Source organism: Antennarius striatus, chromosome 2 (genome assembly GCF_040054535.1).
Source record: "Antennarius striatus isolate MH-2024 chromosome 2, ASM4005453v1, whole genome shotgun sequence".
Classification (NCBI taxonomy): domain Eukaryota; kingdom Metazoa; phylum Chordata; class Actinopteri; order Lophiiformes; family Antennariidae; genus Antennarius; species Antennarius striatus.
Genome location: NC_090777.1, coordinates 21,099,980 through 21,115,029, shown reverse-complemented (window position 1 = coordinate 21,115,029; position 15,050 = coordinate 21,099,980). Strand labels below are relative to the sequence as shown.

Sequence of the window (15,050 nt, the reverse complement as noted above, 5' to 3'; positions counted from 1 at the left end):
CTATCTTTTGTGCTCTTTTGCCTCCCACTACGCGAGGCATTTCAGTAAGGTCTATTCATGTCACAGTTTCAATAATCTATCAAATCATTGCGCACATTTGGGTTCAACTCATGGTTTGAACTGAGTCCTTCGGCGGCAGATCTGACCAAAATAAAAAAAAATTAAAAAGAGAGAAAAAGATTGCCGTTAAGTGTGAAAGATATTTTCAAAATTACACAATTGTTCAGTTTGTGTCATTAATATGAAAAAAAAATCTGCATCAGTAGCACAAGTACAGTCGTAACCATGAGTCCTGTGTTCTTCCTACTAGATAAAAAGCGGACGATGACGTTGCAGTGAGCGCCGGTTTCGACGTTATTTATTTATTTATTTATTTATCTCTACTCTCGCGAGATGATGCATTCCAGAAACAAAATGCTAAAACGAGGTAAAAGTAAATATATCAAAAAAATATTCACACGAGCATGAAACAAAAAGTGGACCCAATAAAAATCCCGTCATTCCTTAAAAAAAAAGAAAAGAAACTCAGCTACAATCCATATCTCCACTGACATATTTAACGAACACCACATGACGCAGTATATTGACTCTATCAGCAATTAACGACTTTATTTTATTATTTTTTTAATCTTTGTTTTACATTTGAAAACTCAGTCTCATTGCGCAGTGGACTATAGAAAAAGCAGGGCAGCTACAGAGGTTACAAAATGAAGAAGAAGAAAAAAATCACAACAGCCTAGAATCTATAACACAGTGCAAATGCCCTCTATAAATGGATCGCATGCAGCTTTGTGTTCAAGTCATGACGGAGGAAGCAGAGAGCCTCAGTCGTGGAGAGAAAGAGCAACGTGAGGTGAAGGGCCTCCGTGTCTCCGCGTTAATTCAATGCCCTTCAGATGCATGAGGTTGCACATAATGGTCAGCGCAAAATATTCTCAGAATTTAGAAGTATACCTTCAGTCTGTCAGGAGTCAGGCTGTAACACACACACACACATACACACACACACACACACACACACACACACACACACACACACACACACACGCACGCACATACTGGCTGTACTCACTGCTAATGTATTTACTTAAAACACATTTTTTAAAACACAGTGATTTTTCTTTCCCTCTTGTGGAATGATAAAAAATATTCACACATCTGTTAAAACTGATCTCTCCAAATAGCTAAAACAAAGAGTAGACCTCTTCTTGCCTAGAATGAAGTTCGACCAAATGTATTTAAAACTAGTAGACACTCACTGTTTTATTGACCAATATGATTAGCACAAGTACACTACACTCCGTTTATTGCATTTCACAATAATCTGCTTTTTAACGGTCTAAACACAACATCAACATCACAAAAACTAAATTGTAAAAAAAAAAGTCCTGTTTCTGAAATACACGAGGTAAATTCACACATTATTATCCAAAACATACAAGTTCAAGATCAATGGTGTGTTCCAGCTTTTTATACCAAAAATAACTATTATTATATTGATTTCCTTCCAGTGTTGTTTGAAATAAATAGATTGTGCATTTCACCATGGGCAGCAGGGCAAAAGAATGGCCCACAATAACATCTTGATAAAATGTATATTTTTTTTCTACTTTTTTTTCCCCCTTCATTCAAAACACGTTTTAATAAAAAACATTTTAATTGAGCTTCAAATAAATTAAACCCTGTGTCACGTAAAAATAATTCATCGGTATTCGCAGTAATCCATGCTATATAACATGCATTTTATATAACTTTGGACTTAAAGGAAACCGCACAAGATAGCTACGAAAACAAAATATATAATTGTTCTATAAATAACCAGTTCTTTTCTACCCCCAATCCTGGCTCCTGGGTTTATAACCTGGTAATATCCTCGCCATGCTGTGCTCCGGTGAGTTCGTCGGTGGCACCAGTGTTAGTGGCCGAGGCAGCGGCTACAGCGCCGGCTGCCGAGCTTGTGTTGGACCCAGAGGAGGAAGAAGAGGATCTCACTTTGGTATTCGGGAGCCTGTGATCCTTTTTCCATTTCATCCTGCGGTTTTGAAACCAGATCTTTATCTGCCGCTCGGAGAGAACCAGGGTGTGGGCGATCTCGATGCGCCTACGTCGAGTTAAATATCGGTTATAGTGGAATTCCTTCTCCAATTCTAAGACCTGCTGCCGGGTATACGCTGTCCTAGACCGCTTGGGCTCCGTCCCATTGTAAGCCGAGTTCACTGGAAAAAGGATAAGTGAAGAGGAAGGGAGACAAGAAGGAAAGAAAGGAGGGGTAAACAACGATGGCCTCAATTTGAGATATGGCTGCAGAGATTTATTGGATGTGAATGTTTAGCTGTTTGAGAAATTTAAATGAGAAGTTAAAAACTTCTCCGCGTAATGAGAGGACACTCACAGCCAACTATGATCTAAATTATTAATGCAAGATTACAAAGCTCATTTTTTTCTTATTCATTTCTCCCTCCCTCTCTCTCTCTCTCTCTCACACAATCGCACAATACATAACAGCAGAAGCCACATGGTGATACGGCTGCCCTGAGTATACCTCGGCTATAAAATTTATGGTGGGTGTAATTACCAATGCCGAGTCGTAAATCCGCCTCAATTGTGCCATTTCAAAGGCTTCCCTGCTAGCAGGAGTAGGGGCTGGCAACGAGATGGGAGTCAGAGGGACTGATAAAGGGAGGGAAAGGGAGAGAGGGGCACAAGGAGTGCAAGGGAACATAAACACACAAGTTGCCTACCAGTGCTGACGTGAATTTTCTTCATCCACGGGTACACCACGGGCTGCTTGGAGGAGGCTGTGCTGTTGGGGTGCTCCGGGGTAGCTTGGTTGCAGGCGGAGGTTGCAGCCGGTGGGGTGGCAGGGGACATGGACAACTGTGGGGTTTCACATGAAGCGGGTTGCCCTTTTCCTGTCAGCAGGTGCGCAGATTGGGGTATTCCATGTCCCCTTGGCGTGTCAGGTTCAGGGATGCTTGCACAGTTATACTGGCGCTCTTGTTGGTAGCTCGCCCGCGGAGGATATAACTCCTGATGGTGATGCTGGTAGCCAGTGTCCCTTGTGCGGCTGTAATATTCTGGACTATGCTCTGGGATGTAGTTATTTTGCGAATATTCCTCGCATGGAGGAAATTTCGGATCAATGTAGTTAGACTCCATCAAATACGAGCTCATGATCATTAATTTCTGGAGTGGAAAATAATTTTTCTAGCTTTGTCGTTTTTCTGCTCCATAAAGCCCTCCTACTTGCGAGCAGCCCTGTAAAGTTACTTTTACCACGTGACCAAATGGTCCAATAGCGGAGTGAGAGGTAGTTCCCGGATAAGGAACCAGAGGTATTTAGCATACCTACAGTCGCCATTGTGGGCACAAATCTCTCTCTCTCTCTCTCTCTCTCTCTCTCTCTCTCTCTCTCCTCACCTCTCTCTGTCTCTCGTCCTCCGTCTCTCTACCTCTATTTCTCTCTGGTTGTATTACCAAGGCAATTGATCTTGAGGACAAAACTAGTAGCTAGTTGCTGACCAAGGAAAAATAAAACAGGCAAAATCCACCGGTCTCAATTATTCAAAAGGACAATAGGTGATTCGCCAAGGATAAGGTACAACAATAGAAAACCAATCATGTTGTTAGCCTGGATGCCTTATGTAAAGGTTATCTGCTAATTAATGAAGGCACAGTCTTAACAAAGAGCCCTTCAGCTGAGAAAAAGATCACAATACTCTTCAGGAATTACAGCTACATCAGTTTTTTTGTGATATTCCCTCAACCGTTCCAAAACCAATTTAAAATCGAATTGGTAATGTGGTTCACAGTGTCAGAGAATATTGGATGGTAAGTCTCTGAATGAGTGTTTTAAAATTGACTGGTTAATTTATAATGTTAGAGAAAGGTGGACAGACAGTGTGGAAGCCTAAATAAATAATTTTCATTCATTCATGTTATATTTGTTTGTTTTGAAGTGATGTGATTATTCTTACAGACTCGGAAGGTTTTAATCAAAAGTAGGCAGGGATGTCATTAAAAATGAGTGTAATTGAGGAAAGGATGCTGAATATACACTCAGAAGCTTTTAAGGCAATGGTTTAGGATTCTTGACTACAAATATAAGGATCACAAGGATAAAGTAAAAAGTATATAAACAGAAAGATACTGAACAGTAAAGAAAATCCTGCAAATGATCTCGCCTTAAGTTCACTTTTTACAACAGCAAATTTAGCATATGGGTCCTGCTGACTGACTTTTAAAGAAATGCTGCTCATGTTAGACTTCATTCTACTTCCTGATATTTTAGTTTTATTTATTCTTATTGTAGGAACTAATGGGTGGGTCCTCAGTGATAAATAAAAACACTACTTTGCACTTGAATTCCACATGTTGATTATACAAATGTGCTACCAGCTGGTAAAAGATCCATTGAAATCTAATGTATTCATATTTCTACCACTTTCTGGTGCATTATTAGCACTAGTTCCTGTATTCCTGGATAAAATAATGTTTACAACCATGGAATAGCTCTAGCCACAATAACAATGACAGATAAGAACTTAGTATAACAACTATGACAAGTGAGTAAAAATGGAGGCTCCCTCTGAATAAATTCATTCTTTATTATTATTACACTGCTTTATTCTAGGGCAATGGTATGGAATTTTTGACCATTCAGCCGAAGAGCACATATAATATAACACTTCACAAGTTTTAATCTGTATACCTCCAGAAGATAAATGCTTAGATACCTCCTATACTTGAATTCACACATCTGCCTGCAAACAAGAGAGTAAACGAAAGAAATCCCAAACCACTGATGTATGAATTGCCAGGATTACAATTTGGCCAGTAGAGCAACTAGAGGACCACGCCAACTTAATAATACCAATATGAAATCATAAACCAGTCACTATAGAACAGAGCTGTTGTAGTGTCACAAACCAGAAAACTGGATTTCAGCCTTTCCATAATATCACAGACCTGAATGAATTGGGACACAACCTTCATGGTATTAGAGATCCAAAAGAAAAGTGATCAATATTACAGTGTTGTAGACCAGATATGTTAACCGCAGAGTTGTATTGTCATCCAGAGAAGTTTGATTGGTTGTTGCAGACCATGGTCAGAGCCCAGTCATACTCCCTTACATTAGATTAAAGCATCCTTCTACCTGCAGGGCATGAATTCTGCTTGTAGACTTGCAAAACAAAAGTAAATATAAATGATTTAATGCTATTAGGGTCTTTTATTATTGGAATACTGCTCTTGGTTCCTTGCTTTTTCAACATTGAACAGAATTGTTTTCTACTAGGAAGCTTTTTGGCCTGAATAAAACATGCCACAATTGTGCAAGTCTAATGTGTCTGTTTGTTTAAGAGCCACAACTAAAGGACTCTGAAAAAGACAACATTGCTCTATATGTTCAGACATTTATGATTTATGTGGGAAAATGTTGACAATACTGTTGTTAGGAGTTTTGGTGCTTACATTCAAAATGTATTAAAATAGAAATAAATTAAAAAAGGAGAGACTCTGAGTTACATGTAATCATGGCTTAAACCCTGACTGTCATCCAGATGTGCTGATGAAATGTCAATTGATCTTGTGCTGTGTGTTGTACTGTGTAGTTGTGCTACTTCTTATTCCAGAGAGAGCTTTGGTCAAAGAGTCAGAGATTCATGTTAATTATTTAGCAACCTCTCACAAAATCCAGATTGGGATGCGACATCCAACATAACATCAGATCAAAGTTTTTATGAGAAAAATCAATCGTTTAATATAAGTCACAGATGCCCACTTAAGAGAAAAACATTATGCCTGAGCATGAAGTACTACACAAGTCAATGTGTTGGTCAACAGCACCAGATTGTGAGATGTGTCTGCACAGCAATAATTATATCATATAGTTAAAAACTGTCTGGCTGTCCTGTTTGTAAAGAAAACGCACGACATTTCTATTACCACTAGCGAGGATGTTGGAGGCATTTTATAGAGCAATAAAAGTCGTAAATCAGTCACTTTTAAACGACCCCTGGTTCCTAACGTGTTTTACAGAGTCTGGCACAGAAGTAGCCGCATACTGCACACATGGGTTTGCTCTCTGTAGCCTAGCTACACAATCTATGACTGTCTGGACTATGAATACACTTTGTGACAATGTTATTGCATTGCTAGTACCGGGATGCAGGCTTCATGTGCACATCACTGGTGCTTATGTGTGCAATAGCAGAGTAAAAGCCAGAGATGTGATGAGGAGCAGATGAATCCAGTGGCTGGCGAGGTTTTCCAGTTGCCCATGTATTCCTGTAGAGACGTATTTGCGACTGCTGGTAATTCACACAAATTCGGTTCTACAGGGTACATATAGACAACTAATGTGTTTTAGCTTAGAAACCACAACACGATCTATCAGGCCAAACCCTATGCTGAATTGGATTGTTATGCATATGAATGGAAATCATAGAGAAAATAAGACTGCACAAGCCATGCATTGAAAAAACAAAAAACAAATACGCTCTTCAATTAATATATTTCCAAATGACAGGTATTACTAGCTGCTTTTCATCTACAACAAACACAAACAGACACAACCATCGTGTTCTAAGGACAAGAGGCTCTCTGTTCAAAACATTCAACCTCTGCTTTTGAGGCAGCTCTCATATATGAATATTCAGCCACAAACACGAAGAATACAAAAGGACGGCGTGACAGCACAGATGAAAAATAAGTTTCCATTGTTCCCAACCATTTCTACTGCTCGCTATTACCATACTGACCGCTCGGTAACCTTTCTTCCTGCCACTCTGCAAGCTAATGAGAAAAAGCCTCGGATGAAAAATGCAATATTAGACATGTGACCTGTTTCGGGGTTATTAAAAACAGCAAACATGCTCAGATTGTGAATCAATGGAATTGATTACAGTGGACATGAAACAGGGGCTGCAAACACTGACATAAACCCTATCTGCATATGCCTCCGCCTGCATTCTGGGTATCAATTCTATAGATGTTTTATTGAAGAAGAAGAAGAAGAAAAAGAAGAAGAAGAAAGCACCCCGAGCCAATAAACGGAGATCTAACAAGAAAATGGTCAGAACAAATCTAATGCATTATCATTCGGCTTTATCATGCACTCATTTATAGACACGTTGTTTGTTGTGCACAAACCAGTGTGGAAGAGCTGCACGCACACTGCATACTCTCTCTCCCCACGCACTCTGGAGGACGCATTTTAATATTAGTTAGACAGCCTGACCCGCGTTTCACCCCTTGCGTTTGACTGCTTCCAATAGTTCACTGCCAAGGATTATTGATGGGGGGACAGCAATGAATTCCTTTCCCTCACAAATGGCTTTCAGATCGTGCACCTAGTTCAATAACTAGTTATAATGTAGAAGTACAAAAAATGAGGCCCTCAGGCGGACTAATTCAATGTTTCATTTGTTCATTTGAGAAATTGTCGAGTTTAAGGTTTTTTTTTCGTCCTGCAAAATAACAATCTTACAAGCTTGTTCGCACGTGTTCAAGTGTAAACAAAAATAAATCCGTGCAAAATGTGAAGGTTTGTTGTTCTGTTGAAACGTTACTGTTTTTAATTTGGTGGAGCCAGTAGCACCTGACCTGGATGCAAACTGTGGAGCAATAATCTGCTCCCTGATGAAAATGGCTGTTACGACGCGCGTTTAATCAAACCCTTAACCTAATAGCCTTTACATGTTTATCATCCCCATGTGTAATAATGTTAAACTGGATAGTCCAGTTAAAATAAAAAGTTTTAATGAAGTGCAGACAGACTGGAGACTAGTTGGATATGAATACCTTGTAAAAGCAGCTGCCAGGGGAGGAGAGTGGGTTTTAGATAGCCTCCTAGATGCCCCACAGAAACCATTGGTTGGTTCATTATAGCAATGATGTGGTTCACTACACTCATACCGCAGCTTTAAATCCAATTCATCTGCACAACAAGAGTGCAACCTTCAAAATATCAACTCGCATCAGAAGTTTGCAAGACAGAAATTGGAGTTTAAGGACTACTGACTGAGAAAAGAAAAGATTTAGATTAAGAAAGAAAAATAATATTCATTATGGAATTAAAACACAGTTTGTGTAAGTGCAGCAGTAAGCAAATTCATGCAGCCAGACATTTACACAATCAAATAACACATGTCACTTGACTGAAGCCAGGTGGACAGGCGTGGGGCGATGGATAACACTTACTGATAAATCCATGGTCGTCCTCATTTTGACCCGATGAGTTGTCTGAAAAATAGAAGAAAAACGAAAATTAGATCAGCAGGTTAAAACGTTTTTTCACCCAATCTGTAATTATGTAAGATTCAGAAAGTCTCCAAATTGCAAAGGGACAATTTGCAATTTTAAAACCACATTAGGTCAATGAGTTATCCACTGAGCATTCATGAAATTAATTGAGCAAGCATTAGTGAAGACTTCAGAGGTACAACAGTTTCAACGAATGGATGAGTTGTGCATACCATTTCGACTTTTTCCCCATTTAAAATCTGCATGTCATGTAAATAAAGACTACAGATATCGTCAGTATACATCAAATAATCGAAAGGCCATACATTTATTTTGTACTTAAGATTTTTCCAGGTTTATAGTTAACCTGTCAACGTTCCAATACAGAAACGAATTATTTTGATATGTTGCCTTATAATTTAATGTTAATGATCCTTCTGACTGTCCCTCTGATCTCCTTCGTGAACTAATTGAACTGAAGCTGCCCAGAAAAGCTTTAACTCCAGCAGAGCTTTATTTAAATTTATTTTAGATTTAGGACTGACCATTTAAAGACAGTAAAACTGGATTTACAAGCATTTTGGTATTTCCTTGGAAAACGTTCTATGAATGGGAATCCCTGAACTTCAGTGAAGAATAATTATAGCGAGCAGTCAATTAAAAAAAATCTCGACTGTGTCTTCGCATTATAAACTAGATCAATTCTGCTTGTTGGAAAACGATGTAATGAGACTTAATGGTTGTTATTTGGGCACAGACAATGGGAAGCCTATGCTCACCCGGAAATGACCTCTGTGGACTGAATGATGACATTGTCAGCTCCACAGGTCAAAGAAAGGAGGACAACAGAACGTGGCAGGGAAAACGGATGTTTAGACTGTTTCACTTTTATTCCATCGACATCAGATCGGTCTGAATTGCAGTGTATTTCGTTTGGAGGAGATGTGTTTCAGTTTTTAATTATGATTTTGGAGTTGCCTCTTGCATAAAATGAAAACAGAGGAACGAAAAGAGCGTAATGGAATGCTGTTAACGTGTGCCCCCACTGAGTATTACCCACTCGGGAGTGGGTCACACAGTGCCACCTATTGGAAGTGTATAATTGATAATTGTGTACACCCGAAAAAACTGATCGTGATCATTTAAGGCTATGAAGATGCAGCGGACATCACACAGGGAAGGTGCGTTCACGCTGCTAAAGCCGCATCCAGTCAGCATGGAGCCCACAGCCCGGCTGCACCTTCCTCTGTCAGCTGAACCCAAACAAGATTTAATATCAAAATTCGTCATTTGTTATTCCACACAATCAGTAGGAGAAGTGTTTCAAGGCTGCACTGCTTTATCAGACACATGGGGAATTAAATGATGTGCACCACAGAAAATTATCGAGCTTATGAGATCACATCGCCTCATCAATCTCCATACTGATCAATTCAGCAGTCCAATATCTGTTAGAAGAGGTCTGAGAATGGAAAAACATGTTCATCTATTGTGGAAGAAATGTATACTTTTTTTTTTTTAAACATGCAAAATCCAAGCCATCAGCCCACATCTACGATGTGTTTAATGTTAACTCTAAGTTTCTATACGATCCCATAATTGTTGTGCAAAGTGCCTCTGAACAAACGGTCCTTAGACCACATAACACCTAAACAGCAGCGTGTTTACGGAAACAAGCAATTAATTAAATGTCTTACTAAAAGTTACAATTTTGATCACGACGATTTGTGATATAATTTCCAAATTACATTCACAAGAAAAAAGAAAAGAAAAAAGAAAAGACAAGAAAAGAAAAGAAAAAAAAGAAAAGAAAAGAAGCCACATTTTATTTTTGGAACTTCTTTTACTGTTAAAGCTGAAACAATGTGACTTTACTGAGAAATTTTACAGTAGTTTCAACAAAGAACTACATTTGAAGGAGGTGGAGAGAGAGAGAGAGAGAGAGAGAGAGAGAGAGAGAGAGAGAGAGAGAGAGAGAGAGAGAAGAGAGAGAGAGAAAGAGAAAGAGCGAGAGAGAGAGAGAGAGAGAGAGAGAGAGAGAGAGAGAGAGAGAGAGAGAGAGAGAGAGAGAGAGAAGGTGGAGGTGAAGCAGGTCAACAAATGATTTTTGATCTGGCCGAGTTTCCTTTTTACTAACAATCACTTATCTTTTAAAAATATTAAATATATACTTCAAATCTTTTACGTGCGGAACTAACATGTAAAACAAAATGTTAACCATAACGAACTGCCAGTGTGATTTCAACGTGTTGAATGATGAAGTAAAATACTGTATCCGATTTTTTTTTTGTTTAATTTATTTTAAATTCTAATTATAGTGACCTGCAAGTAAAACACAGCGCTGAAAGAAACTCAGCGAGCCAAAAGCAAAAAAAAAACCCGGCGAATCCCCGTTCCTCCCAGTCTAGACATGCACCAGCAATTATCCTTTAAAATATCTCGAGCTTGAGATGATTTCCAAATGTATCACAGTTCTATAATTATTAAGCACGTATTCTTTCTCTATTAATAGTTTCGTTCCGGAGCCAATACGTTTGACAACCGTGCATTCAATGTGACAATAATATAAAACATAAAACCTTATTTTGCCATAAAATAACAGCACAGTATAGCAGGCCTGCAAATGCAAAATTAAAAATCAACTTACTGCAGCAGCTCGCAGTTGTCTGCACCACCCGACTACACAGTCCGGAGAAAGGTTCTGCATCCTCACTGCCACAAAGCCTTTTCTTCCTCAGATAAGGGGAAGCCAGCAGCTGCGATTCCGGACAGTTAAGATTATATATGATGTGTATATATCGAAGGTTTGTCAGCTCTTCCAGGCCATAAAACCCACTTAAATGACACCACGTGCTTCCTATGCACCATTCACAGGCCCTGCTTGGGGCAATTGGCATATGTAACCTTGTAAACTTTAAAATACCCCAAAAGAAAGACATACAAAACGGGATTCAATAAATTGTCCACGTATAGCTAAGGCCAAACACAACGCAGAGAAAGTGGACGCTGCGCTGTCCGGTTCTCATATCCGTCAAGGAAGTTTATTAGGAAGCTATTAGTATGAGAGGTGAGTGATTTTTTATTTTTATTTTCTTCTAACGCTGCAGAGAAATTACCACGTAAGCTTGGTGTATATGCGTCACTGCCAGTCCTAGAAAAGGTGCAGCCGAATACAGGCACACAGCAAGTGGCATGAGTTTATGTCCTCTATATAGCAGATAGAGTTGGTTCAATCGTAATGACTGCAGGATTAAAGAAAAGAGCGATGCTATAAAGCACCCATTTGGCCTCGACAGGGATAGCGCGGCCACAGGAAACCAAAGTTTTGCATCCATGTTGTGTTGTGGGCGAGTGTTATCACAGGCTGTCGTGTGTCCTTTGCTCCGCTGACAAAACAGGAAACAGTCTGCATGTGGTGGAAAAGGGGCAATAAAGTTTTATGGGGGGTTTTAAACTTCAGAGCGTCTCTCTGGTAGTCAGTGAACTCTGTGGATGCTGAGGAAAAGGAAAAGCGAAAGCTCGGTTCAAAACAAAGCATAAAGAAGAATGTAGTCTAATTTTTAAAATAGAAAGATCATTAGATTAAATCAATTGACATGAAGCCAGTTATGCAGAAAAATAATGTGAATACTGATAACGCAGTAACTTCCTTATTTTTAATGATGAGACTTTATTGGTTACAATCAACAGTTAAGCCATCTAATCAGCTTTTCTATAGGCCTTGACTAAACCAGGCACTTCAAGTTTACATTGCACATCACAACACTATCACACACTGTCGCTGAATTTTACAGCAAGATTTAGATTCACATGGAAATGGAAGACAACATGGATGACATAGGAACCACTCACAAATACATGATCTCACCGAACATATCACACATCCCACCCGTTTGCACTGCGACATAGTTGTAAGTAAATTGAAAAAAGAAAAGAGACAAAAGATTATTTAAAAAAAAAAAACTAATTAACTGCCGTAATTATATTTTGTCTTTATTTGATTCGTTGACCTTTAGGATTAAATGACAGGATGATGATAAAGAGTTTGAAATGATGCAGACTGTCAGCCAGCCTCTACTACTTTTATCCTAATTAAGAACATAGATTATTACGAGCAGCGTGCAGCCATTTAGTTCACTACAGACCGGAGCCTTGCAGTGTGAAGGACCCCGGCTCCCCTCAACCTCGTGTCCCCTCCGTGCAGCAAAGTGAGGTTATCATCGCATGAGCAGCAAATTAATTTAGAAATGTAAACCAATTGATCAAAGTGAGTGATATTCAATACATTAGGTCCCAAACTGCAGAAAGTGACACATAATTGGTGATGAAGCACACAGAACGGTGTCATGATGTCATAGCTCCTTGCAGTTCATCCGGAGGTCAGGCGGTACTCCTGCACAGTGCAGTGTGGGGCTGAAAACGTGCTGCATACTCCCCCCTTCACTGGTTGCTCTTTCATTCCTTCACTTTGATCTTTGAGTCCTTCTTCCACTTCATTCGTCTGTTCTGGAACCAGATTTTGATTTGCCTCTCGTTTAGACACAGGGAGTGGGCGATCTCTAAGCGCCTGCGGCGACTCAGGTAGCGGTTGAAGTGAAACTCTTTCTCCAGCTCCAGAGTCTGGTAGCGGGTGTAACTGGTCCGGGACCGCTTACCCTCCGATTCTGAAGTGGCATTAAAATCAGTTAGCTTTCAGCCGCATTATATAGTGGAAAATAAAATTAATAATGTTCTAATAACATTATGACATTTAAAAGAAGTCGGTTGTCCATTAAAATCCACAATGCAAGCAGAAAATCCACTATTTAATGTCCCGTTAAATCTCCTAGTAAAAAAAACAAAATATCTTTAACAACCTACTTTCACCCAATATTAAGTGCTTTGGATTTGTGTAATTAAAATTTATGAAGACTGATAAGGATCATTAATTGACTCCAATAAATATTAAGGAGGAGGAACCTTTACTTCTGTCTCATATTAAAACATAAATAAAGACAGCTACTTAAGAAATCATATCTTAAATAATAAAATAGTACAGCTATGTGTTGACCTCCACTGCATAATATAATAGGCGGACAGAATAAATTCGGATTATGCGGTGTTAGAACATTAACTTATTTTTTTCGGATATATTTTCCTGTTTATATTTTCCTTTTAGTATTTCTTTTTTCTTTCTTTTCTTTTTCCTTTTTGCTCATGCACAGACATGCTATAGCTACAGCAACAGGCCTGTGCTTCTGGGCAGACATATTTTTACATGCCTGCTGTTTTTATATAACAGAAAAGTCTTCTTCTTCTTTTTTTTCAAGCAAATGTGCTCACTGTCCATCTGCAGCCTAAACAGCTCGCCAATGGCTCCGAGGCACGGAGAAGGAGCTCGCCTATTCAAATCTTTTAGAGGTGAAAAGTTCACGATTGGGTCAGGCCATCGGTGTTTCCCAGAGTTCAATTTTGGGCTAAAGCTTCTCCCAACACATGCATTCTGATAATGTAAAACATGTAGCACGACAAAGACTGAACGAAACTCGGCAATAAACTAATACTTTGATCTGAATTTGTAAATATTATTTCATAATTTGAGCACAGTTTTATTCTCTTATCCAATTAGAGCACCATAAATCACCCCACAGATCACCTCTTCACCGTAACAGAGCAGGTTTACGAGCAATGGATGCCTTTGTCATAAAATTTATGACCGCGAGTTTTTATTATTTCCTGCGTTTGGCCTATAAAACTCAAGAGGGATACTGGAACAGGCGAACAGAAGTGTTGCAGCGTGGAGTGAAGCATCTTACTTTAGAAAATATACAAACTTTACCGTGGCTCATGTGCAGTTTTGTCATCCATGGATAAATCTGTGGCCGCTGCTCACTGTCCGGGCGCTGATTCACTTGTGTGTTTCGTTTCACTGTTCGCATGTTCTCCGCGTTTCTCTCGCTGTCTTGGATCTTATTGCCGCCGGATTTTGCGCTCCTCTCCGGGTCTCTTTCCGCCCCCAGTCCCAGCAGAGTGTTGCTGTCGTAGTTTAGCCCGCTTGCGTCCACGGACGAGCTACTGGAGACCATGGTTATCTGTGGTCCTGAGAGGAGAGGAGTCTCCGCGCTGCCACGCAGACTAGTTTTCATCTCCTCGCGTTCACCAGAGGTCGTGGGGACGGGACAAGTGAACATCCCGTTCACATTAACATCCTCATAACGGCTGGACCTGCGCCCAGAGTGATCGAAACTAAACATAGTGTTAGAAGAAGTTGTCTCCCCTGTTTGCCTGAGAGTGGAGCAGTCAATTTAAGAGCTCATTTTCAACTATCACCGAAACTTTTTTTTTTTCTTTTTTTTTTACACTAGGTCTACGAGACGAATGTAGCGGTAATTTTCATGTTTGCGCTGATCGCCTTTTCTTTGCAGTCGCTTTTGGAAAATTCAAAGCTGTCTACCCTATAAAATAATCCAGGATTTATAGGTGGAGTAGGCTTTGGTATCTTTTTTTAAATTCTTGATCCGACGAGCGCTGCCCAAATATGGGGTATTTGTATGGGATCACGTGCGCATGTTGGCCAGTCATAAATTGGCTTTGATACTCAATGGGGATATTGATGAATAGGAGAAACGTGTCCGGTAAACTTTGAGCTGTTGGTGGTGAAGGACCAAGCAGGGATCTTTAGCGCAAAAAAAAAAAAAAGGGCAGGACAGTAAGACAAGAGCGTCATCTGGTGTCTGGTATGGGGCAGGGCGGTCAGGACTGACCAGAGCCCACTGCCCCGAAACACTGCGAGTATACCAAAAGTCTGACGTAGTAATATAACA

General features: G+C 39.7%; 2 protein-coding genes across 2 annotated transcripts; both read right to left on the bottom strand.

Annotated features, from left to right (window-relative positions):
- Nucleotides 1-623: 623 nt before the first annotated feature.
- hoxc4a (homeobox C4a) lies at nt 624-3,186 on the bottom strand. Its single transcript, XM_068328404.1, has 2 exons — nt 2,742-3,186; nt 624-2,216 (listed from the first exon to the last, which is right to left on the bottom strand). Exons 1-2 carry the CDS (start codon nt 3,178-3,180, stop codon nt 1,855-1,857), a joined length of 801 nt encoding a protein of 266 aa, XP_068184505.1. The 5' UTR covers nt 3,181-3,186; the 3' UTR covers nt 624-1,854.
- Nucleotides 3,187-11,860: 8,674 nt separating this feature from the next.
- hoxc5a (homeobox C5a) lies at nt 11,861-14,853 on the bottom strand. The gene is made up of 2 exons (XM_068338909.1): nt 14,066-14,853; nt 11,861-12,911 (listed from the first exon to the last, which is right to left on the bottom strand). The coding sequence occupies exons 1-2, from the start codon at nt 14,478-14,480 to the stop codon at nt 12,703-12,705; spliced, it is 624 nt and encodes a 207-aa protein (XP_068195010.1). The 5' UTR covers nt 14,481-14,853; the 3' UTR covers nt 11,861-12,702.
- Nucleotides 14,854-15,050: the final 197 nt, after the last annotated feature.

Bases quoted from the DNA above. Each gene is read 5' to 3' on its own strand.
- hoxc4a (XM_068328404.1), bottom strand. From the start codon at position 3,180: ATGATCATGAGCTCGTATTTGATGGAGTCTAACTACATTGATCCGAAA. The intron at 2,217-2,741 runs GTAGGCAACTTG...TCCTTTTTCCAG, and splicing joins GAAAATTCACGTCAGCACTG to TGAACTCGGCTTACAATGGG.
- hoxc5a (XM_068338909.1), bottom strand. From the start codon at position 14,480: ATGTTTAGTTTCGATCACTCTGGGCGCAGGTCCAGCCGTTATGAGGAT. The intron at 12,912-14,065 runs GTAAAGTTTGTA...ATGCCACTTCAG, and splicing joins AAAACTGCACATGAGCCACG to AATCGGAGGGTAAGCGGTCC.